The sequence below is a fragment of the Pseudochaenichthys georgianus genome, chromosome 8 (assembly GCF_902827115.2).
Source record: "Pseudochaenichthys georgianus chromosome 8, fPseGeo1.2, whole genome shotgun sequence".
In the NCBI taxonomy this organism is placed as follows: domain Eukaryota; kingdom Metazoa; phylum Chordata; class Actinopteri; order Perciformes; family Channichthyidae; genus Pseudochaenichthys; species Pseudochaenichthys georgianus.
Window position 1 is genome coordinate 15,534,845 of NC_047510.2, and position 26,254 is coordinate 15,561,098.

The 26,254-nt window shown below is 41.5% G+C and overlaps 2 protein-coding genes across 2 annotated transcripts in view; one reads left to right on the forward strand and one right to left on the reverse strand.

Annotated features, from left to right (window-relative positions):
• The window catches only part of LOC117451681 (alpha-2,8-sialyltransferase 8F-like), a 43,674-nt gene extending 21,544 nt beyond the window's left edge, over positions 1-22,130 (reverse strand). Inside the window, exons 1-6 of the mRNA XM_071204139.1 lie at positions 21,762-22,130; positions 5,550-5,624; positions 4,380-4,524; positions 2,811-2,923; positions 2,614-2,706; positions 2,173-2,536 (exon numbers count right to left, since the gene is read on the reverse strand). Coding sequence (XP_071060240.1) covers positions 2,173-2,536; positions 2,614-2,706; positions 2,811-2,923; positions 4,380-4,524; positions 5,550-5,624; positions 21,762-21,862 — 891 coding nt within the window. The 5' untranslated portion in view covers positions 21,863-22,130. The remainder of the gene's footprint in view (positions 1-2,172; positions 2,537-2,613; positions 2,707-2,810; positions 2,924-4,379; positions 4,525-5,549; positions 5,625-21,761) is intronic.
• Positions 1-26,254, forward strand: part of arhgap23a (Rho GTPase activating protein 23a) — a 114,152-nt gene that overhangs the window by 25,636 nt on the left and 62,262 nt on the right. The gene's annotated exons all lie outside the window — the stretch shown is intronic.

Consider the following 26,254-nt stretch of genomic DNA (forward strand, 5'->3'; position numbering starts at 1 on the left):
GTCCATCAGACAGAGGGCTGCTGTGCCTTCTGTCATCATTAATGGACGTCTCTTTAAAATGACCGCTCAGAGGAGAGGAGTTCTCATTTCTCTAACCGCCTGCTGCTTCCACTCCTCTCTCCTCGGTTCACCTCCTCAGTCCTCCGCTCGCATCTCCTGTGGGCGGCACCAAGTCTCGAGGAGGGGAGTCGAGGAGGGGCAATTTGAGTATTGAGAAACCTCTCTTGACTGTGCAGCCGCAACAAGAGGTCCAACTCATCCGGCATGGAATGGACAGTCCATGTACCTTTTTCTATCATCGTAGTAGTGGTTATTCACCGAATTGAGTTCAAATGGACTGAAGGGCCAGAAACCGTACACATGCACGTTGGCACATTGTTCCAGCGCTATGTTAACCATCACTTTTTCCAAGTTTTTGAGTAGTACTCTTACTTTTTCAATGATCGCTCTGTCACACACACACACATGCATACACACAAACAAACACAAACAGTCAGTTGTGTGACCCCTCGTGTCGTGATAACATGAATTGTTCGGACTAAAAGGCCCTGACACACCAACCCGATTTTTGGAGTCAGAGGCCGTCAGAGAAAGTCGGGCATTCACGGCGCCCTACTCAGGTTGGTGTGGTCCCGCACCGTCGTCTCTTTACGGCAAATGTTCGCACCTCCCGCGGCCGTTGGCCAAAGAAAGTCGGCCAAAGAAATCACTCTGATTGGCTGTTCAGCTTAGCGGATCAGTGCATGAGAAGCGAAGCGGAAGTGAGGGATCAAAACAAACAATTAAGAAGGCACACACAGACAGCTAATCTTTTTCATTTTCATCTCACCCGGACGCAAGAGTTTATTTTTTATCATGGCGGCCTGGAATGAAGAAAGTGAAGACCAACTAATCATATCACGCAATCATATCAGTCAGTCTGTATAATGCAGTCTGTCTTCCGGTTGCTGCCTCTTTTGAATGATGAATACACACTACCGCTGCCTGCTGGTAAGGACAGTTATTGCCACTCGTCGACTGAAGTCTTTGCGGTGTGTTCGTAGGCGGGCGGCGTAGGCGACGCAGCGGACGTAAAAGTCGGGACGCCTTCGGTACGCCTTCTTTGGTCTCAGGTTGGTGTGTAGCCCCCTTAAGGCATTAACAGAAAGGTCCCTTCAAGGAGAAGCATGGACAGTGTTTGCTCTCACCTGCAACAACTGATTGAAATTGGCGTGATTGAATGTCGTCTTGCACTAAAAAAAACTAAACTAAACGATTCCCATAGGATTTACATGGAGATACTGCCCGCCCCCTCTCCAGCGTCTTGTTTGAATGACAGGAGTAAACACAGAATTAATGCTTTATTATTCATGGTTTTTAAGGGGCTTATCTCCATGTAAATACTATGGTATTAAATTAACGCTTTGACAAGTCTGCAGATAAGACGGCAGGCGAAAAGCTTTTAAAATGCCTGTTTTCTGAATGGAATCGGATCCATCAGGCTAAACTAACCTGTTGCTGCTCCGTCCACACTCACAACGTCATACAGACATAAATAAAGCAGCTACTGTATTCGCCATGACACAGACAGTCTGTGGTTTGTACTTGTGTCTAGTTTCTAAACAGATATGAGGAGCTGTGAGCTCTGAGTGTGTGCTAACGGCTGATGTGTTGGGACATATTTCGGTTGGGTGTTGACCAATCACGAAGAGTCATTTCTTGACTGGCAGCAAAAACAACCAAGCACAGCAGTGCTTCTCTGGCTCCTAAAGGAATACCCTTTCCGTCCAATGTGAAATGCTGTGGTGTTTTCTGAAATGCTGTGGTGTTTTGCACTTCAGGGCCACTGTAGTTTTGTTTAAAAGTCCAAATTCTTCTTTGATATAGTAAATGTAATTTATTTACGGTAAAACAAACTGATGTTCATTATAAAACGTTTTTGCTTTTAATGAAATAAATTATATTATATAATTAAAAACTTTACTTTGATCTAATAATAAACATGAACTCAGTCCAAATGGAGAAATGTAGGTATAACAAAGTACCACATGGTGTGTTTTTGTGAACATCTTAGACAGAATCAATACACGGAACACTTAACAACTAAAACAAATTCTGCCTTGTGAGGAACATATACCTGGGTAAACAAAAAACCTGTTCAAAAGGTTGTTGGAACAAGTATGACATGCTTACCTGTTGTCCACAATCATCCAGAGAGCAGTTGTCAGCAGCAAATGGGTGATTACTGAAGGGCCAGAAACCGTACAGATGCACGTTGGCACATTGTTCCAGCGCTATGTTAACCATCACTAAGCCGGTGCTGAGTAGGCCTCTGCGTAGGCCTCTGGAGCGCCAGAAGAGGGCCAGACTCTGGAAGTAATCAGGGTTGAAGAACATGGGCTGAATGGGACTTTCAAAGTCCCTAATGCTGTATACTGCCCTCAGGCACACCGGAGTGGTGTGTGCATAGGAGAAGGGGGAAAGAACCATCATGGATTTGCCGTAGCTATGTAGACTCTCCACAAATGGACGGCGTGGTCCCATTAGACCTCCATACCTGAAAATAAAAATATGTCAAGCAACAACACCAAGGAAACACTCTATTGGTGCAGTGAGACTCATTTATTTACTCACTCCTTCAGCATAATGCTTGGGTTGGCTGTCACAAGGTCAGTCTTGGTGCCCACATGTTTCTCATAGCCTTTACCCAAAGAAGGTAGGTTGCACCTGAAAAGGCATAACAGACGAGTCAGAAATGATTATTTGGAATTATTCTGTGGATTTCTGTCGCAATCAGCCTTTCAGTCCTCTGATCTTGACAGCTTTCTCACCTGATAACAAACTGAGCCGAATCAATAATCTCTCCACAGCTGCTGTTTGTCAGAATCCCTGAGTTCCCAACAACAGCACACGTGTCCCATTTTTTCTTTGGAAATGGATTCTCCTGGAAATACAACCAATGAAAAAATGTATTACAGAACAATAACATGCATATGATTATATCATGTTTGTGAATGAGCAAGAGCCATGGGGATCTTTGTCTGGATCTTGTTTGCAAATCCCCTACGATCGTGTCTCGTCAAATGTGTTAGTTATGTTTATGTATTTTGTCTGTCATTTCCCGTTTTATTTGTACCTCTCGTCTTTCATTTCAGGCCCCGTTTATTCCTCCCCTTGTATGTTTTTCCCGCCACCATCAGCTTCTGCCCCACCCCTGATTGTCTCCACCTGTTCCCACTCACCTCATGTTTAAATAGTCCTGTCTCTCCCCTGTCCTGTGTCAGTTCGTCTCGTTTGTTTCCCCGAATGGTCGTGCCAAGCCTCAGCTCTGAAAGGATCGCTTTTCACTCATGTCAGGTTTTGTTATTTTGTTTATCTTGTTGGCTTAAAGATTTTATTAAGTCCTCTTTTCGCTCTTTTCTTCCTTGTGAGCACCTTTTGTTATTTCCACCACCTACTGTACTCTGTTAAGAGGCATTACCTGAAACTGTGAAAATAAATATACTTTTTTTATATTCAAGACTTTTTCTCTGGGTCGTGCATTTGGGTTCATCAGTTTGTGTCGAGGTCCTGACACCTACAACACTATCAACATGTGTGAGTATTTATTTAATGTACAATTGAGGTGTTTGAGTTGCGTTATTGATTTCCTACATTCTTTTACGGTTTTAAACTTACTGAAACAGCGATTCACAATTCTCAAAAAATAACTGACTATAGTGTATCTGAGATCAAAATAAGAGACTTTGAAGCTGCGGTTTGAGCTAGGGCGCAGATAGTAGGAGTTGGAAGTGTGCAAGGGTTTACGCCCCTTGGCCGGATGTGGCATCTCAGCTGATCTCAGTGAAATGTAGCCTCTGTATTTAAACCTTCCCAGTATCAGGAGCAGTGGGCTGTTTCCTGGAACTTACTCTGAATCGCTGACTGTTTTTCTGAACTATTCCGGTTAGTCCTGACAAAGTTGTTGTCTCCATGGATGAGACAGTTGATATCAAAATGAATGCAAACTTTGTAGACTGGTGTTGTCCTAGAAAGTGTACTGGATGCTCTTTTTTCTGGTGTGAAGCCAGTTACCAATTTTCTAAAAACTAGAATTATTTCAAATTTACAAATATATCATTAAAAGCAGGTTATATATAGGTATATTGAAATAAGATTATCGGGTTTTTTTCAGCATTCTTCAGATTAAGAGGTCCTCACTTCAAATCTCATTTTTTATAGAAATAATAATTCTGTGTGTGCATGTGTGTGTTTTTGAAAGGGTGGTCATCGGTGGTTGTTTGTATCAACCAGTCACCATGTAACTAAACACATAATCATCTCGGAGCCATTTTTAAGGAACAATAAAGACAACAAGCAGAAGATGCTGTGATACTATCCATGAATGAAAAACGACATACCTTTATGAAGGTGCTGAAAATTCCTGGAGTCACCTCGAGGGTCTTGTTGTTTTCCGCAGCGTACACAATATTTGATCCCACTGGAGTGTTGGCCTGGGTAATGATGGCCCTGTCAAATCCCTGGCACTGACTTCTCAGCTGAGAGCTGCGGTAACACAAGGACTTTGTTAAAAAACATCCAAGTCAGGAGATTTGAACATAAAGCTTTATAATTTGCCAAACACAGTAAGTGGCAATTAGTTCAGATTATATTTCAAACGTATCTTCTTTCTTATAAGGATTTTAATTCCATAATCATCAAGGTGAGTTAAAGTTATCTTCAGGTTAAGTCGCTCTGTTTTACCAAACTCTCTGACTCGTGCTATACATTTTTAAGATTTTTGATTACATAAGAAAACCAATGGATTCAGATGCAAATTGTTGGATGATGTGGCACTCCTGGGCGTTGCTTCATGGATCGTGTCTTTTAACTACTTTTAAAACCAACTCACTGAATAGTCCCAAACTGTGACAATGTTTAGCGTTTATACTCTTCCGCTGAGAAACAGCTAATCTTTGCCTGCATGGACTATTCATTACAATTCTGGCCAAAACCTTTTGTCAACATCTTAAACAAATACAATTACCTGAGGTTTCTGTAATTGTCTTCTTGCTTCTTCCAAGTTTTTGAGTAGCGTTCTCTTACTTTTTCAATGATCGCCCTGACACACACACACACACACACACACACACACACACACACACACACACACACACACACACACACACACACACACACACACCCACACACACACACCCACACACACACACACACACACACACACACACACACACACACACACACACACACACACACACACACACACACACACACACACACACACACACACACACACACACGTCTGTATAATGCAGTCTGTCTTCCGGTTGCTGCCTCTTTTGAATGATGAATACACACTACCGCTGCCTGCTGGTAAGGACAGTTATTGCCACTCGTCGACTGAAGTCTTTGCGGTGTGTTCGTAGGCGGGCGGCGTAGGCGACGCAGCGGACGTAAAAGTCGGGACGCCTTCGGTACGCCTTCTTTGGTCTCAGGTTGGTGTGTAGCCCCCTTAAGGCATTAACAGAAAGGTCCCTTCAAGGAGAAGCATGGACAGTGTTTGCTCTCACCTGCATCCTTCGCAAAGGTCAGAGGGCCAAGGGGCGATTGTCTTGGGTGAAGGTGGTCCACTTGGTACAAGATGGCTGTGCAGCAAACAAGAGAGAAACAGCACAGCACATTCATGTATACAGTAGTGCACACCAAAAGGCAAATAAGCTCTATGATGACAGGTGTGGTTTACCTCAAAAAAGAGAAAGAAATCCAACAAAAAATGAAGACTGAGAATAACAACTGATTGAAATTGGCGTGATTGAATGTCGTCTTGCACTAAAAAAACTAAACGACTCATTTAATCAAAGTGTGTTTATTTAGCAGGGATAATGCACTGTAATCAACACTTAAAACATCAAATGTGTCAAGCGTAACAGTGCCAGATTTAGATTTGAGCTAATTTCCATCTGCAGTCCCTCAATAGGTGATGCATATTTTAAAGACATCTCAATAAATGTCAAGGTCTTTTGAAGAGAATATTCCTGTCTTTATGGATATGTGAACTGAGTGTAAAGAAGCCTTTTAAGTTTAAAAGTCAAAATTCTTCTTTGATATAGTAGTAAATGTAATTTATTTACGGTAAAAAAAAAGGATGTTCATTATAAAACGTTTTTGCTTTTAACTAAATAAATTATATTAATGTATAATTAAAAACTTTATTTGATCTAATGATAAACATGAACTCAGTCCAAATGGAGAAATGTAGGTATAACAAAGTAACACATGCACTGAATTGATACTTTGGATCAACTTAAAAAAGTTTTCACTCATCTGTTACAGCACCATTTTTTTGTTTATTCCAAATAAATGTTTTGACCTCAAATTAAGTGGAGTCAAGTCAAAAATATTGCTACCGTCTATATATTTACATTCACACAAAGTAATACGAGGATTCATTCTGGAGACCGCACAACATTTATTACTTTGTTAGTTATAATTTAATTGTTCCTTTTGGACTAACCTCATATTTATTATTAGATCTAAGTAGAGTTTTTAAGTTTGAGGGAAAAAAAATACTTCATTTTGTTTCAGACAATATTTTTTATCATAGCTTAAAGGTGGGGTAGGTAAGTTTGAGAAACCGGCTCGAGACACTTTGTTATATTCCGTGGAATGCTCTTAACATCCGATAGCAATGAATATCTTAAGTGCTTTGACAAAAAATCCATAAAAAATGTCATCAGTGGAAGCCGTAGTACTGTAAAAAGCACAACCAATCATTTTAGCCGGCTCGGCTAAAATAACTGGATGGCCTACCTGCCTGTCAGCCTTCCATCTGTGCACAAACTTATCTCGTGCCCTCATTGGTCATGTTTGTGTGTGTTGGAGGAGGGGCTCTGTAAGGAAGTAGCAGTTCTCATTCACTCCGTTCGATGTCTCACTATGGGATGCGCCTCATCGCGGAGCAAACCGAAGCATCAATCTCATTACGCCAATCCTGATTGGCTGGTGATCTTGACGTCAACGTCAGGGGAAATCACCCCCTATAAGTAGCCTGCGCCACGACGCATGCGTCATTCAAACACCTCTTCTCGCTTCAGAGCACATCTCTAATGGTAGCCGGGCTAGCTTAACAGTCCACAGACTGAACCAAAAGCTAATTTTGGTCGACGGGCGTTAGCCGGCTACCCTATTCTGCCTCGCAGAAGAGTATAGTACTGGCGACTGGTCATTAGGGGCAGGTGGGGCACAGCCCCACCTAGTGTCAGCAGAAAGTATTAAAATAATGATTACAACAAAATGCAAAAAATAAATTAAAAAATATATAAAATATATTTTAAGATCATGTTTAATCATCTGATTCGTCTGTACATTGCTGTTTTAGTATGTGTTCTTCTAATTAGTGTCTACAGTGTGTGCCTATTGAGCTGTTTAGAGCCATGAGGGACAAAACCTGATCCTGCCCCTCCCTCTGACTGTCTAAGTGAACGGTGACTGCAAAAACTACACTGCGCATGCTCAAAGTATTTTCCTATTTAATGTGTGTGGCAAAAAATAATGACCATAGGGGCAAAGTGCTGCCATCCCCACCATACGTCATCTCACATAATTCAGAGCTGATTGGCTGTAAGTACGTGTGCCGCGAAAAGTGTGGTGTGTGAAGAGGAGACGAGAGAGCTGCAGTGAGGCGTCCTAAAACCAGGAAGTAAGCTGCGCATGGCTTCCCTCCACAAAAAAGCAACGAGATTTCTCCATAGGATTTTAGAAAATAGCTCAAAATAAGATCTGTGGGAAACGTAGCTGTTAGATAAATGTACGTTTTGTTCAGCCGGATAATATCCACATGTCTACCCTACTTTTATCATTTTCGAATCAAAAATCTATTGATTAGATTTATGATAGACTTTTTAAACTACAAGAAGATAAGGAGGACTTTTACAAAAAAGTAATAGAGATTTTTGTCCAGAGGGATAGGCAAATGGACTTAATCTTCAAGTCAAGGTAAGACCGCAATTTTATTGAAAATGGGATTTTACCAAGAGAGAACAATTCAATATTTAAATGATACAATTACATTTTTTTGGGTATCCTTCTGTTGAACTGTCTGTTTAAAAGTAATTGAAGCATCAGACAAAAAAAGCTTTTGAAAATAATATTATATTTTGATTTAATATATTTGTAAACCTGAAGAGTCATTGCCAGTGCCTCACCAGCCATGAACCTCTCTGCAGAAGCTTATATAGACATCTGAGTTTTTTGTGCCCCACCACTTTTGTACATATAGAAACGCCACTGGTACTAACACACCAGTTAGTATTATAATCAACCTCGCCATTCTTCCTCAGGAATTAAGGTAAGGTTTTGATTGTTCAAGCTAGCAACACACCTGCTGCTAGCTTGTTTTTTCCCTCACTGCCGACACCACGGTAGCGAGGACGGATTTTTTTACTTTTCTCTTCCACGAAGGAGAAAAAGGATTAAAAGGATATTACCACACCAGGTAATATTCTTTGAGAAAAAAGACCCACACCGTCCTTTTTCTACGGATTAAAGACAGGTTGGGAAAAAAAATGTCTCGACGTACCTGTTACGAGCGGGTCCTCTTCACGCCACGCAGCGTATATGGACACCTCTCTCCCTCACACCAGAGGAGTCAGGAACTCGGAGGCTCGGCTCTGCGGCTGCGGGTTGAAAGTGTCAGGCACAGACTCACACCAGATCTGTTCGTCTTGCCTCGGGCTGGAACACGCCCAGGAGGCCATTGACAACCCCGGCTCGTGCGGGCATTGTGCCCGCTTCACTATGAAGAGCCTCCGCCGAAGGTTAGCACAACAAGCTAGCCTGTCGGGACAGGACCCCCTCATGTCCACTGGTTTGCTGGCTGGCAATCAAGACACGGGGGCGTCCGCCGCAGAGATGGAGCCCCTCACTGGGTCGGTCTGGGGCTCATCGACAGCGGCAGCCGCAGAACCGGAATCCCGCGCCATATCAGGCCGAGACCCGGTGGCGGAAAGAGCCGCGGGAACGGGGCCCCACGCTTTACCAAGCTGGGGCTCCTGGCTGGACCTCACCATGGTTTCACCCGCGGAAGATGTCCTAGAGTTAGACTACATGGAGGACGAAGAGGATACCTCTGAGTTCCTCCTGTCTGACTCGGATGAGCAGGAAGACGACATCTTCATGTCATCGGCTCAGGCTGCAAAGCCGGGAGCGATGGCTGCTCTCCCGGGCGATAGCACACCAGCTTCGCCCTGTCTAAGCATGGACCTGCAGGCCGTGTGTCAGCGCACTGCGTCCAGGCTAGACATCCCGTGGTCCGAAATGGCCAAGGAGACCTCCAGGTCCCGTTACGAGGGGAAACATTTCCCCCAAACACCGAGGACGAAGAGGCAACTCCTTCCGGTCTTCCCGGAGATGTTGGATGAGGTGTCGGTCTCGTGGAGAGACCGGCCCTTTAGCAACAAGGCCCCAATCCAGGGTGCCTCTTCCCTTGACTGTGACGGTATGGAGAGGCAAGGTAATGGGGATCATGGTGGTACAGGAAAGAGCTAGATGGCTCAACCTCACCAACCTCCCAGACCGGGAAAAGGAAGATGTGCTTGACATGCCCATCATTCCAGAGGGGATTTTCGGCTCCGCTCTCGCTTCCATGCAGAGGAAGTGCGAGTCGAAAAAGAAGGAAGACGAGGCCCTCCACCTCTGTCTCCCTCGAAGGGTCCAGCCGCTGCCTTCGCAACAGCGGCCCTTCGCCCAAGCTGCACCGAACCCTGCTAGGTTTAAAGTACCAGGACAGCAGAGGTCGCAGCCCACCCCGAGTCCCCAGCCCAGGCAGGAGACGAGGGCGAGTTGTCCTAGAAAATCTCCGGTTCCGGCTGCAGCCCAGGCGCAGCCAACCCAGAATTTCGGCCAGCAGTCGAGGAAGAAGAAGCGAGCGGCCTGACAGCCCCTCCTTCTCCCCTCTGTGACGGAGCTGGAAGTTCTTTCCCCGGCTCTAAACGTGTCCCCGCTGCCTCGAGAGATGCCTCAACGTCATCCTCAAGTCCGCATAAAACACATGTCACATCTTTGTTGTTTAAATAAACCATTTTCCGCTGACGCATCCAGGCTTCGGCCAAGGGCGCAGCTCAAAAAAAATGAAAAGAAAAACAATAAACAGTCCGTTAACTATAAATCCCCTTCTGAGAGCAGCTACGGCCTCTCAAAAGGCGGATAATAAACGGGTGCCGGTTGGGGCTTTAACCGGAGAGAAACCGGCTCCACCGTCACGCGCATGCGCAGTGCCGGCTATAGAGCTGTAAGGGCACCACCGGCACGCGAAGGCGCAGTGCCGGCCGGAGCCGTAAGCGTGACATCTCAGCTGGCTCTAAGGAGCATACAGCAGGAGATACTCACGACATCTGCCTGGGCTTCTCAAAACAGTTATACTTTATCTGTTTTCACAAACCCAGAAAGAGTCAACCCATATTCTGGAGAGAGAGGTTCTCTCTCTCCTAGAAAGAAGGGTTTTATCTATAATGCCCACCGAGCGGAGTCAGATTACGGGGAAAAATTCCTCGGAAAGCACCCACTCAACATGGGCCTCATAATAAAACTAAACCCCGCGCGCCACGGCGTGCGGAGAGTATTGGTTATTATGTAATGCGTAGTGGCACTACACCCGACTTTTCTAGTGCGGGACGCGCCTACGGGTGCTGTCTTTTCACGGAAAGTGGTCACCACGGACGCAGGTCAGACAGGCTGATAGGGTATTTACGAAGGTCGCCCGGTGAGAGGTCCCTAGAGCAGAGACCTCCAGCGGACACACGTAAATCACCCGGAGCTTTTAGCGGTGGTCCCCACCCTAAAACGCTTCCTGCCTTCTCTCGGAGGACACCATGTCCTCGTGAGGACAGACAACACGATATCGTGTATGAACTGCCAAGGGAGGTTGCGTTGTCTCCAGTCACACACACTGGCACACAAACTGATCCCTTGGAGCGGCAGACGTCTCCTCTCTCTGAGAGCGACACAGGTACCGGGAGTTATGCACCTCGGGACAGAATTACTGTCCAGAGGTGCACCACTCTATGCAGACTGGACTCCACATCCAAGGATCGGGAGTCCGCTGTGGGTGCGTTACGGCGGAGCCGCGTTAAGTCTGTTTGCAAAAAGAGAAAATGCTCAATGACAGCTGTTCTCTTTAATGCACGATTTAAACGCACTGTTAGGCGGGGACACACTCGTACACGATCGACCTCCGGGTCCTCTGTGCGTGTTCCCACCCCTCGCTCTGTTACCCCCAACTCTGGCCAGAGTGAAGGAGCAACGCCACACACTTACTGATGTTTCCACCCTAGCCCGCAACGTACAGGCTGGCGGGGATATATCAGTTGTTGTGCGGGCAGCCATGGCAGCCCCCACCACGCAGGGACAGATTGTCTCAGGCGGGGGGGGCGATCCTTTACCCAGGCCCAGAGCGCGGGGCACTATGGGCCTGACCCGTGAGTGGTACAATCTGAATACAGTGGGACTCCCTCAGAAGGTGATAAACACTATACAGAGTGCGAGAGCTTCCTCCACCAGGTCTCTCTATGACTGTAAGTGGAGGGTGTTTGAGGAGTGATGCCTTCAAGAAGGACACATCTCTTTTCAATGTCCTGTCGGGGTGATTTTATCATTTCTACAGGACTTGATCGAAAAACACAGAGCTTTCTCCACGATCAAGGTGTACCTGGCTGCTATTGCTGCATGCCATGTGGGCTTTGAGGGTAAGACGGCTAGCCAACATCCTTTGGTTTGCCGTTTTATGAAGGGAACTCGCAGGCTCCTCCCTGTCTCCAGGTCGCTGGTGCCCTTATGGGACCTGGCAGTGGTTCTAAATGGGCTCAAAATGACCCCATTTGAACCCCTGGAAGGAGCTGACATGAAACATCCGTCACTCAAGACAGTGCTGTTACTGGCCCTGGCATCCGCTAAACGGGTCAGTGATATTCATGCGCTGTCTGTACATCCCTCATGCACTCAGTTCGCCCCAGGGCAAACGAGAGTGTTGTTGAAACTCAACCCTGCCTTTACACCAAAGGTGGTTGGTTCGTGTACCCCAATTTACATTGAGGCATTTCCTCCGCCGCTGGTTTCCTCCGGGGAGCAGCAGCAGGATCTGTTGTGTCCAGTCCGGGCTTTACACGCATATATGGACAGATCAAAAGAGCTTCGTCTTAATGACCAACTCTTCGTGTCCTGAGCTAATCCTCACAAGGGTAAACCTGTTACTAAGCAACGGCTCTCCCACTGGATCGTGGAGGCAATTGCTTTGGCCTATACGAGTCAGAATCTGCAAGCACCTTCGGGTCGGCGGGCTCACTCGACTCGGGGACTTGTACATCAATACAATACTGTGTTTTGTTTACTGTAAACAAATTACATTTAGACTTAAACTTATAACACTTAGTTTAGCTCAGTTCACATAAAGACAGGAATATTCTTTACACCTTAACATTGATTGGGATGTCTTTAAAATATGCATCACCTATTCTGTTTTATAATAAAATACAACATTTTTTAAATTAAAAATAAATAAATACAATTAATAGAGTAAATTAAGCAACCAATTTGCACTTGTAAATCAAGATCACTTGACTCAAAATATGCATATGAACATGTTAAACTAGCTTGCATATCTCTCCTTTAAAATGTAAATATGTAATGCAATAGCATTGAACTGTAAAACGTTCTGACAGCGTTCAAACCTGGCTGCCTTTTAATAAAAGACTATAGAACGTATGCATGACAACTTGTTTTTAACATTTTTAAACACTTCAACAATATTTTCTGCAGCTCTTAATTACAACTTCAGATAAACATGTATTAGCCATTAAGAAGGATTTAAGTAGCATTATCAGAATCTATGATGTCACATTCTTTTTCAACTTCAAATGAAACAGAGGCCAAAACAATTAATCAACGAAAAATGCTGTTCAATCACTAGCATTGCAATCTTTGAACCAACCCTGTCTCCTAAAAATTACGTTACCACAGAACTAAACTGCATTCTCAATTACGTTAGCTAGAAACGTATTTTCTCCCACGTTACGTTCGTTATGAACGTATCTCAAATATGTTTATTTTCTACATATCTTCTAGAAACATTTTCTCCCACGTTACATTTCTTATGAACGTATCTTAAATACCGCATTTATTGTCTTGCTTATAATAATGATAGTCATTTATATATATATCAATTTAGAGCACACATTTGAAATCAGTAGGCAAGGCTGTAATTTCGCCAGAAAATAATAGTTTTAACATGCCAGAAAGCTGCCGTGTCGTTTATTGCACCTCAAACATTAAAACAAATTTAATTTGATGATGTCAGGCTCTCATTATTCAAAACCATTCTATTTATTCTAACTTAAAATTACATGCCAGTGTTTTATCTTTTTATTTATTTGTTTTTATTTGAAAATCGTATAATGTCGGACTTTTGGAAAAGAAATGGGGCTTAGAGCCTCAAAATACTGAAATCTGTATTTTTGAAAATCCTTTTTTCCTTGTAATTCTTTTCTAAATAACACACAATTATCCTTGTTTTTATTTATTCGTTTAATTCTATAATCTTGGGCGTTTTAGCCGTATATAAAGTCACCGGAAACAGACATAGGCCTATAAGGGACATTTTGAGCGATACACACCACAAACCCACTGAACAGATTACCCAAAATCCTCAGCTTGAAGCTCGTTGATTGGATGTTTTAGCCGCAATGCATGTTGGGATATGATGTTAATGCGATATGATATCAGAAAACATTTTTTTAAAACAAAATACTTTATTCCGAGTGTTCTTGCTTTTCTCTTTGGAAGTCATCACATAACGGCATTGTAATACACGGTTCGGCTGCATTAAATATAGCACATCTGCCGTAGTTCTTTAGAGCCCTGATGAGAAGACTTCTGGACAAACTTGAAGAACTGCCGCCAAAACTGAATATGTGACGTGGATCATAAATATATCAACAATTAAACAACATCTTGCATTTCTTTTCACAAAATACGTCTCCTTGCAGTATCAACACTAATTCGGCTGTCTTTTATATTTGATCCAATTGGTAGATACGTTATATTTACACCATAACGGTGCACAGCTGATAGAAAAGGACTTTCTATCAACGTTTTTAAAGACATTACTGATTTTCTTTGAATATAAGAATGTAAATACTGAGTTGAGAGAATAATTAGGTGATTTGGGTGATGGGAGACACATCTATGGAATCACAATTTCAATTGCTTACCATGAAATGACGGATATGCCTTTCTGTCTGTGATGTTTTACAAATCAGATATTAATGTGTAGAAGTAAAACATGTGAAATAATATAGCAATATCCTGTAAAATTATGTAACAACATGAATAAATCTACACATCTTCAGATGTTATACATACATAAGTGTCCTACACTAATAATACAAAGTTATTATTAGTATGCTGTGTGTACCGCCTAGTGGTTAAAGCACGTTATTGAATTATTTTTGTTGAATAATGTTATTTGATGAAAAAAATATTAAGAGTACATACTTTCATAGGGGTAAAGTAGAAGGTCAATGATAGAAATATAGAATATAAAAAATCAAGAAGATACTGTAAGTGATCTATACAATAAAACGATTGAGTGCTGGATGTAGCCTACAAAGATGTTAATAGGAGGATGTGCAAAACAGACAACTAATTAACCTTTATTAGCACATTAAAGAATACTTTAGGTTAAGGTCTTCTTTCAAAGAAGAAAAAATCTTTGGGGGTATCTACAGATAAATATTAAGCCTGACAAAGTACTTAACGTCTAATATATATTGCTTTCCTGCAATGTTAACTATGTTGAAGCACTTATTTTAACTGATATTATACACATTAATTATACCCTCATGTATGTAGATAGTATAACAAATGTGCAGAATTTGACAGTTTAATGGTGGAGGTATACACACACACACATATTGATAGATGTCTTGTAATGCACTGTTGAGGAACCTGTGACCCACGTTTTTCGTTCATTGCATAACTACACCGTGGATTCTTTCCCCCCATTCTGTCTCTCATAGTTGAAGTGTACCAAGGATGAAAATTATAGGCCTCTCATCTTTTTAAGTGGGAGAACTTGCACAATTGGTGGCTGACTAAATACTTTTTTGCCCCACTGTATATGTCAATAAACCTTAGAAAATCTTGAAAGGGATGTGCAAAATAGCAATTATATACAGTTTTTAATTAACTATTAGTAGAGAATAACGAGTAATTAATATACTTTATAGAGATCTGCAGATAAATGTTTAGTCTTCTCAAGCACCAACTATCAAATTTCTCTGATTGTTGACACTTGACAATCACCTTTCCCTGAATTGTATTCAGGTGTAACTAAAGTCTGCTTTAAGGGTTGTTTATATTTCACATTATTAAACAGAATCTGCAAAGTAACTAAAATAAATGTAGTGGAGTAAAAATACCAGGTTAACCTCTGAATTGTAGTGGAGTAGAATTACAAAGTAACAATGAGCTGTCATGTGGGTAATGCTGTCCATTATGGATACAAGCGATTTTCACCCATTTAGTAATTACATGTTTTAAATTTGTACACACCAATGTGTTTCCTATCGCCTAAACCTCCAGGGCTGTATACAGTTTAATTCCGTCAACTTCTAATTTTGGGAAAAACGAAAACGTCTTTTAAAACTACAATTCCCAGTAGAGACGTGCCATAGAGAACATGTTGCGAAACACAATAGCCAGCATGTGTATTTCTGGGGGGGCGTTCGAGTCCAGTTTTGAATAGTCTGCCGTGGTTTCGTTCCATTTCAAAGAGCTTGCCGCTCGGCGTAACCTTGGCGCACTGCCACTCCAACATCCAATCTCAGAGCTTGAAGATTAATCACGGGGTTTGTCAACGGGACTGTAGTCCCAAACGATAGCTGGGGATTATGGGTAGTATAGTGTCTTCGGCCATCCTAAACTGAATTTTTTTTAGAATATCATATCGCATTAACAACACCACATCTGGCGTCACAGAGATCTTCTGTTACTGTCCTTTCTTCTTAGAGGAAGTACAGAAACACGTAACTCTGGATTTGTTTTAATGTTTGAGGTGCAATAAACGACACAGCAGCTTTTTGGCATGTTAAAACTATTATTTTCTGCCTCGCTCATGAGAGTAACAGCTGGCGAAATTACAGCCTCGCCTACTGATTTCAAATGTGTGCTCTAAAATGATATTTATAAATGACTATTATAAGCAAGACAATAAATGGCAAAGATATGTAGAAAATAAACGTATTTAAGATACGTTCATAAGAAACGTAACGTGGGAGAAAATACGTTTCTAGCTAAATGTAATTGAGAATGCAGTTTAGTTCTGTGGGAACGTAATTTTTAGGGGACATGGTTGCTTTGAACAGGGTTGGCCTTTTGTGTAAGTTCAATCATTTCAACCAGATACGAATTATTGTAGAGACTGAGCTGGAGGGTGTGGACAAGATTTCAGTATCGTCTGATTGAGCAGACACTGCTTCTTCACAGACGGTAAAGATGTATTCTTGGATGCCATCATCAGGTATTGGGATGACCTTGATAGTTGTCAAATCTTCAAGGTCAGCAGTGGATGTCAGGTTGACTAGTGCATCTCCAATGTCTCTGTCTTGATATTGCATTCTAAAACCTATAGAGTGCCACAGTGAAAAAACCCGGAAGTAAGTTAGCATTTTACTACTTCGGGTTCCCTCGACAAAAAAGCAATGACATTTCTCCATAGGATTTTAGAAAATAGCTCGAAATAAGGTCTACCCTACTTTTATAGTTTTCGAATCATAAATCTATCGATTCGAAAATATAAAAGTAGGGTAGACATGTGTATATGATCCGGCTGAACAAAACGTGATCCGTCTCTTAACTGTGTGTCAACCACAGACCTTATTTCGAGCTATTTTCCAAAATCCTATGGAGAAATAGCATTTGTTTTTGTTGAAGGAACCGGAAGGAGTTTACTTCCGGGTTTTTGGACGCGTCACTGTCACTCCATTTCACACACTTTCCTGACTTCATCAGTAAGCTCCACCATTGTCATCGGGATTCAGAAGAATTTGCAACTTGGCTGGCGTTTTCACGGCCATTTCAACCCAAAAGGAACTAGAACAAACAACATAACTAGAAAATGTAATTCGTGAAGAAATTGCTAGTGGGAATGCTCTATGCTGAAAAGCTGACGCTGAATTTCTATGCTGAAATGTAATGTGTAAGAAGAAAGTAAAGAATTTAGATTGAAATGATACATGAACACTGGGGGCTTGAATGTGTGATGAGAAAAGAAAAGAAAGTAAAATGGCTTGGAAAAGCTGCAGAACTGTTACAACTAAATTGATGGTGAATGATCTGTCGCCATGGCGACGGTATTTGATGACACCCCATAATACGCTTAGATGTGTTGATGGCTGCATTGTTACCATCAGCGACGTGCAGTCAGGGGAGGCAGAGCCTCACCAGTCATACTCCAATGTAACAGAAAAACAACTAAAGAAAGATTAAATAGTAATAATAATAAAATGTCTCCACTGATCTGTGTTGTAAATGTGATTTATGTATGATTCCAATCGCTTTTTATAGTCAAAATCAGTAAATTTGACGAGCTCCGCTACAACTACGGGTAGCGATGAGAAGTGAGGCAGAGACGAGCTCTGCCTCTCGTAAGCCCACAGTAACTGGCTGGAGCACGGGCACTAATTTAACGCGGGCACTTATTTTGTGAGCGTGCTCAAGCCAGTTACTGTGGGGTAAGGTGAGGCACAGATGAGATCTGCCTCACCTCAGAATGCGTCACCCCACAGAAACTGTCTGGAAAGCGGGCCCTAAGGGCATGCCTGCACCATCTCACTGTATGTCACCAATGTAATGTTTGTAGATCCCTTTATTACATTTATCCTCACCATCCATAGTCTCTAAATAACTTATTTCACGTATATATGATATTTAGGCTCGCTGGTCTCATCATACAACGGCAATGAAAAAAGCACCAGGGGAGGCAGCCATAACCTCTGCCGCACTGAAGGGGGTGGCGCAAGTGAGCCCACAGGTTCTTGTTGCTACTGTTATTCTACGCAGAGACGGTAGACACAAACAACAAACTAGAGGAAGATAAGGAGGACTTTTACAAACAAGTAATAGAGATTGTTGTCCAGAAGGATAGCATGGACTGCATCTTCAAGTCAAGGTAAGACCACAATTGTAATGAAAATGGGATCTTACTAAGAAAGAACAATCCAATATTTAGACTTTGGGTATCCTTTTGTTGAACGGTCTGTTTAAAATGAATCGAAGCATCAGACTAAAAAAGCTTTTGAAAATAACCGAATATTTAGATTAAAGTCAAAATATAATATTTGTAAATCTGACTCTGAAAGAGTCAGTGCTTCACCAGCCATGAACCTCACCGCACGTCACTGGTTACCATACTTGTGAAGTTTTGGGCTGTTTGGAGCATTTTCACTGAAGTTATGAGAAAACAGCAGTTCATGGCGAGCATTGTGTTGCCATGGCAACAGCATTTGAAGAAATCTCAAAACTGTCCCATGTCTTCACGGCACACATGTGAAGTTTTAGCACATTTTGACAATTTTCATAGGAGTTCTAGCAATATCGTGTTTTATTGCAAGAGATGCTTTGCCATGGCAACTGCTTTTGAGGAAAACTCACCAATGGCACATAGACATGTTGAGGGCTGGACCATTAACTGTCATCTGAAGTCTGGTGGTGTTTTGACCATTTTCATATCAGTTACGACATCGTGTTTTTTGGCGAAGGATGCGTTTCCATGGAAACAGCCTATGGTGAGATCTCAGATTTGGCGTAGAGCTGTTGAGGCATGGACCGGTGATATACAAGCGAAGTTTGGGGACGATCGGACAGTGTCCACTGAAGTTACAGCGACATCTTGTTTTATGGCGAGGGATGCGTTTCCATGGAAACGGCATTTGATGACACCCCATAATTGACAGAGCTGCATTAACCATTATCTGAAGTCTGCTGCTCTGAACATGTCAGTTGGAGTTATGACATGGTGTTCCATGACACAGGTGTTTATATTTCAGCTAACAATTTAATTTGTTTAACTCCAGTGTACAAATGTGAGTGGTCAGGATCCATTATCAAAAACACCCTCGTACATAAAGACAGACGTGCAGAAACAGCTTTGAACTGCAATGGTATTTGCAATAACCTACAGTACAGTGAACATACTAGAACCAAAACCAGGGATTGAAATTCACATATTTTCTTGTCAAAGACTTGCATTTACATAACCCGGGGCCCTTCTCACTTCGGTTAAATGGATTCCTTGCGTCCCTCACTTGCGTCGTTTACCTGTGACTAGTCCCTCCCACCAGGGAAGCATGGAGAGACGCAAGGAAACCACGAGAAGCAGGGAAATTAGTTTTAAGAGCAATGGGACGTCCTTTCCTCCGGAGCGTCACGTGAAGCGACGTCCGTTTGTGATGACGCCGCACAGCTGATCGTCTGACAGCAGCTCTGTCCCCGTTATTTCCACACACACCCCTGCCACACATTTACTGACACAAACATTTGTATCATCTGTTGTAGACCCAAATAAATAAAATTAAATAAGAACTCCTTCTCAAAAAAGATAAACGCCATTCTTAAAAAGTATAAACGAACAATAGTTTGATTAATATTATTGTGTGCACAATAGAAATAAAATAATTGAGAGAAGAAAAGATATGTTATCTATCAAAACCCAGTTAGATTAACATTCATTGGATTGCACACGGTTTGTTTGGATATGTAACACATTAACATTTTAAATAGCACTTAATGACTGACTGAATGGAAATGACAATAAATGAAAATGTAAAACAAAAAAAGCGATCATGAAAATGTTTCCAAACAATGAACATGATTTTTGACCACTTTGTTGTTCAGATATCACATTTGTAACTAAATGATACATGAATTTAAACAAAACACGGTATAAACTGAGGAGTGACTCCCGTGAGGTTCATGTGTTTTCTTCACTCCGCTGGGAAACTGCTCTCATGTCAAGAAGCATCAGATCAGTGCATGCACTGCCTCGTCCAATCAGTGAGCGATACACAGTAAGGGGGTGGGGCGAGTATCTGAGGATTTCATCGAAGGATGGTCTGGTGGTTCCTCGATTATAGCTCCTCCATTATCGCTCCTCCGGCAAAAATAAGGCCATTGGGACGCTACTCAAGATGGCGCAGACAAATCAACTTCCGGTGAGACCGAGACCGAGGAGCGAGGAAATGAAAAATAAGAGAAGTGAGAAGGGCCCATAGAGTGGGAAGCTTCCCCATTATGTAGGAATTATATAAATAATTCAAATAAATGTGGCAAAGGCTCACATTTGTTGAACAACACATTTGTAACAGGTTTGTTAATTGACCAAAAAATATGAACAGTTGGAAGATTGAAAATGGGATTAGTATTAGGATTATTTGTAGGTCATTGAAAAGTATACTCATTTAGAAAGATGTGAACATTGAAGTTTCTATTTTAGAAAAGCTGACACTGTAGTGGATCGCTGGTTTTAAAAGTAATTTATAAGAGTCATGTTTAAAGATGTGCAATACTTAAAACGTTTATAAAGATCCTCTGAGTGTGTGTCATTAGTTAGCTGATAAAATGTTAGGGATAAATACCTCAACATATTGACTACAAGAGCTTGAATCAAACAAGCAACCTTGTATTTGAAAGATTAACTCACATAGCAACAGTCGCACCTGGTATATAAGTGGTGTGGCTGAGTACTTGAAAGGGTTCATGAATAGAGGGGACTTGAATGTGAAATAAGAACAAGAAAATAAAAGTCTAAATGCATGAAAAAGCAGCAGAATATTTGAACTGAAAACTTTAGAACTAAAAGCATACGTCACCAATAATGTCTAAAATATATGGAACATGTTGAAGTCAGTATGAATTCTCCATCAGACGGAAAATAATAGGCGGACACAGTCTGTTAAACTCCAGTGACCACGTCATTAGTCTGCTGCTCTAATTATGTCAATTGGAGTTATGACATCGTGTTCCATGACAGGTGTTTATATTTGAGCTAACGACGTGTCCAGAGATCAAAGGTTTCCATGGTGATCAGTGAGAGCATTTTTTTGGGCCCTGTTAACAATACCGTGTAACGGTCACGTTTGAAGGGACGAAATCGTGACATCTTCAAGTCTCCCAGCATGGTAAATCGTCACATGTTCACGTCATGCCGGGATACCGGGTTGGGTTAAACAGCTACAAAACTAGCTAACACGTGGCTAAACTTGCTAACCCATAGCTCCATATAAAATATCTTATGTGAAACCAATATAACATTTGCAATTATTTAAACTTGTCAAACCGAGACAACAAAAAAATCGCCACTTGCATGATAAATGTATGAAAATTATCTGGTTAAGCCATCCTTAAAACAATTGGTTACACATGGTTAAACTTTGCTAACACATAGCCAAATACAAAGACAGATGGTAAATTAGGTGTTTATCTTGACACAATACTAAATGGATAAACATTTAAACTGGTGTGTTGTCTTCAGAATGAATAATCTTATTACTTTGTGTGAATGTACATTCTGTCTTAGACAGAATAAATATATTTTACTTACCTTAACTTACATTTTTGAGGTTCCACCAAATCGGAACACTTGACAACTAAAACAAATGCCTTGTGAGGAATATATACCTGGGTAAACAAGAAACCTGTTCAACAGGTTGTTGGAACAAGTACGACATGCTTACCTGTTGTCCACAATCATCCAGAGAGCAGTTGTCAGCAGGCTCCCCAAACAGAGGACAGTGATCATCAAAGAGATAGATAACTTCTCAGGGTGTCGCTTCATCCCGATCTCTTTCCGCAAGTCCTCTCTTCAGTGCACTTTATCCGTGTCTTTCCCCCTTCTGTTTGTGTGTTAAGTTTAGGTTTGATTTTTGCTGTTCTGTGTTCCCTGTCGCATGTTTTCCTCCTTGTGTCTTGTTTGATCCTTCTTCCTGTGTTTGCCTTCCTGTCGTTAGTTTCCCTGGTGTGTCTGATTGTCTCATTGTGTTCACCTGTTGTGTTTCTGCCTCCTTTACCCAGCTGTTTCTTGTCCCGTGATTATCCCTCTCTGTATTTAGTCTTTCCCTGTGTACTAGTGATGGCGAGATGAAGCCTTATGAAGCTTTCCAGCCAATTGGTTCGCAAAAGGGTTCATCTCATGAGGCTTCATCATGGGCTTCATTTGAACACAAACCCCCCTGTTGGTCAAAGTGTGTAAAACAGGCAGATTAGACATCTCAACAGTGTGCTCCATCTCATACCGAGTTCCCAATGAGTAAAGCCTTAGAATAACTCTAAACAACGAACATAAAATCATAATTTTATGTTAACAATAGTGTATTTATTCCAGTTGAATGATTGTGATTGAAAAGCCTAAGGAGGCTGCTAAACATTGCAAAGAGGGATTTGTATTCCTTAATAATATTCTTAAACGTAACCATGTTGTAGCCTGAGAAAGGCTAAACCATATCAAAGAATACATTTATTAACTACATTATCTCATTTAGCTGTAGCTTTTATAAACAACAAAAATGACGTATTGTTCAGTCGTTGAACCAGGGACCCTGCGGTCATGAGTCAACTGCTTTCCTGCTGAGCCTCAGCACACACACTAAAGCTCCCTGAAAACACTGCAACATATTTATTCCTGTATTTATTGATGTTTTTATTCCTACATTTATTTATGCTTGTATCTATTTATACTTATGACATGTTCCGACCTCTATATAAGTGAGGGTCTGAGCTCTCTTAATTCCATCGTGTCGCCGAGCCCGGGTACAGGAGGGGTAATATGGTTCTTATAAATACATCCATGGCATGGGTAATATCAGCACTGTGGTTCAACCATCCATGGGTTCAACGGTTCAACCGATCTGAATCGCTTCCTGAAGCAGTCACGTGGTATTGACAGGCAGCGAGGCTTCATTTGTCATCGATGACGTCACTGGCCCAAAACGATACAAGCCTCGATACATGCTTCACAAAAAGCTTCGGGGATTACTCGACACACGCTCCGAAGCCTCGGCACAATACGTAACATCACTACTGTGTACCCCTGACGGTTAATTGTTTGTCTTTCCCTTCACGTCACGCTCCATGTTTGTCCTTGTAGTTTTAATCCTGGATTCTTTACTCGAGCTCCCCTGTTTTGGTAATGTAAAGTTTGTCTCGTTTTCTTTTTGTCATCGGCTGTTGTAAATTAAAGGTCGCTTTTTGTTAATACTGCATTTGGGTCCTACCTTTTCCACGCATCGTAACACCTTGTTTGTTGAACTCCTACTTTAGTCTTCGTCATTTCTCTTTGGTCCACCCATTTTCTATATGTCCCTCCCTCCTTCTACATTTTTTTTAAACACAATGCAATACAATAAATCGTAAGATTAGTAGCAATAAAGAGGCTTGTTAAAGGGCCCATGTCATGCTTTTCCGGTTATTACCCGTCCCCTTGTGTGTTATGAAGGTTTTTATGCATGTAAACGGTCTGCAGAGTCAAAAACCCTCAAAGTACACCCTGCAGCGAGTGAAACTCTAACACAGAAAATACCTGTCTATGCTGCCCCAAAACGCCTCGTTGGAGATTTCTCATTGTCCATTGTTTGCCTCCTGGGTTCTGTGACGTGCGAATACCCAAATCAACAACAAATGACCAGATTGGCCCAAAGGGACCAATCCGGAGCACTTCACACACCAGGATCCCTTGGCTAACTAACAGGGAGCCCCCATTGACTTGCATAGAGCTCCCTGAACGCTGGTAATAGACGAGTTGGGATCGTGGAGAAATACTCTCCGCAGACCCATTCTCACAGCCTTATAAACCTTTTTTTATACTCAATATCAAGCCACACTTATTGTTTTTACTTCGGCTGTGAGTGTTTGTGTGTGCTCAGGATGAGTTTCGCTTGTCCTCTTGGCAGCAGTTGGAAGTTCCTGTTCTATTAATGAGTAAGTTCCCCCTGACTTTGCCAATCATACAGTATATGAAAAGGCTATGAGATTATTATATGCATAATGATTAATCATTTATTTGCCTATGTTGCTCTTGTATTTTCATTTTAAAAACATAAATACATCTTAATCATTTGAGCATCCACAATATTTAAGTCACCTATACATTTACTCAAGTTCTCTACTTAAAGGTGGGGTAATTCACTTCAGAAACACTTTGTTATATTCAATGGAATGCTCTTAACATCCCAATAGCAATGAATATATTAAATGCTTTGACAATAAACAAAAAAAATATGTGGAAGCCGTGGCGCTGTAAAAAGCACTACCAATTATTTTAGCCGGCTAAAATAATTGGATGGCCTATCTGCCTGTCAGCCTTCCATCTCGTGCACACACTTATCTCGTGCCCTCATTGGTCATTGGTTCATGTGTGTTGGAGGAGTGAAAATATTTTCCTTTTTACATGACATCTATTTGACAATTTTAGTTACTTTTCAGATGAAAATATGGTGACCATATACATTATGATATAGTAAAAAAATACTTATGGCAGTGGTATAACTAAGTGTAACTAAGTGTATTTATGCACTGTACTTAGGTACAGTACTTAAGGTAGGGTAGGTCATTTTGGAGAAGCCAGTTTGAGTGCGCTAGCATTTGAAAATATACAACCGGAAAAATTCTGCCACTTCCTTACAGAGCCCCTCCTCCAACACACACTGTTACAACAAGGGTCGATGAAAAAACTAGGAATTATATAAGACGGCTAGAGTTACAAAAAATATATCCTTGAGTTGCTTTTATTAACAGCCAAAATGCAATAAATCAAATAGGTCAACATATTCTATATTTCTGACCACAGAAGCCTTAAACAATAACAGTTTTACACTTGGAAGAAAATTGCCACCCGTGCCCATGCACTACATGGTATGCTCCAATTGAGCACAGGTGTTTCCACTGATTGAGCCTCTACTTAATGCTGCAGTTTTCTGTTCATCGGTTTGGCCTTCACAACCTTGAACGAGAGGGTAAGCAGGTTACTTTGGCACAGCACAGTTGTATATGACTTCAAATAAAGCTTTCTTGAACAAACAATGACTTGGGTTTTATTTTATCAATGTCCAGCTAGTGCTAATTTCGTCAGCTATTTTTTAATTAATAAAGTGTTAAATTTCCTTTTTAGTTTTAGTCATATTTAGTCACCTTCATCCTGTTTTTATTTAGTCAAGTTTTAGTCGACTAAAACAGTAAGCATTTTAGTCTTATTTTAGTCGACTAAAACAGTAAGCATTTTAGTCTTATTTTAGTCGACTAAAAGTCTGAGCATTTTGATCTTATTTTAGTCAAAGAAAACAAATTATTTTAGTCTACTTTTTGTCAATGAAAACTGTTGAGTCTTTTTTAGTCATCAGATTATATAGAACATTTCAGTCAAACTAGTCTAGCCAAAACCAATAATTTGTTTCACAATCAGATTATATCTTGTCCTTATTTGATGAAAAACGCAGGTTGAATGATTAAGAATGCAGCTTTGCAGAGAATATCTGGTCAAGTTTGTGGTGTTTTTACCAGCTGTGTTATGGCCACATTGCTTCCCTTCTGATAAAACAATCCATTAGCTTTTTTTCTCCACCTCATTGTAGCGAAAATGGGCCCAAATATCACATCGTTTCTTTCTCCCATGCAGTGGTAGCTTTAGACTTTTTCGTTCAGTAATTTTGACGGACAGGATCGTAACACTTCCGTCATAATACATTATTATCCACAATTTATCAATCACTCGTGCTGACGGGGGGGGTATTCGGTTAACGTGAGTGTGAGGGTTAGGGTAATGTTGTGAATTGAGTGGCCTGTGTTCGTCGTCCATTACATACGCCTGCCCATACCATAATCCCACCACCACCATGGGCCACTCGATTCACAACATTACCCTAACCCTATCCCTACCTCTACCCCTTACACCAGATACTGCCTGGTTTTCGGACCCCCCCAGACCCCCCCAATAAAGCAAAAATGCACGTTTCAGAGTGGCCTTTTATTGTGGCCAGCCTAAGGCACACCTGTGCAATAATCATGCTGTCTAATCAGCATCTTGATATGCCACACCTGTGAGGTGGGATGGATTATCTCGGCAAAGGAGAAGTGCTCACTATCACAGATTTTTTCAGATTTGTGAACAATATTTGAGAGAAATGGTTATTTTGTGTATATAAAAAATGTTTTAGATCTTTGAGTTCATCTCATGAAA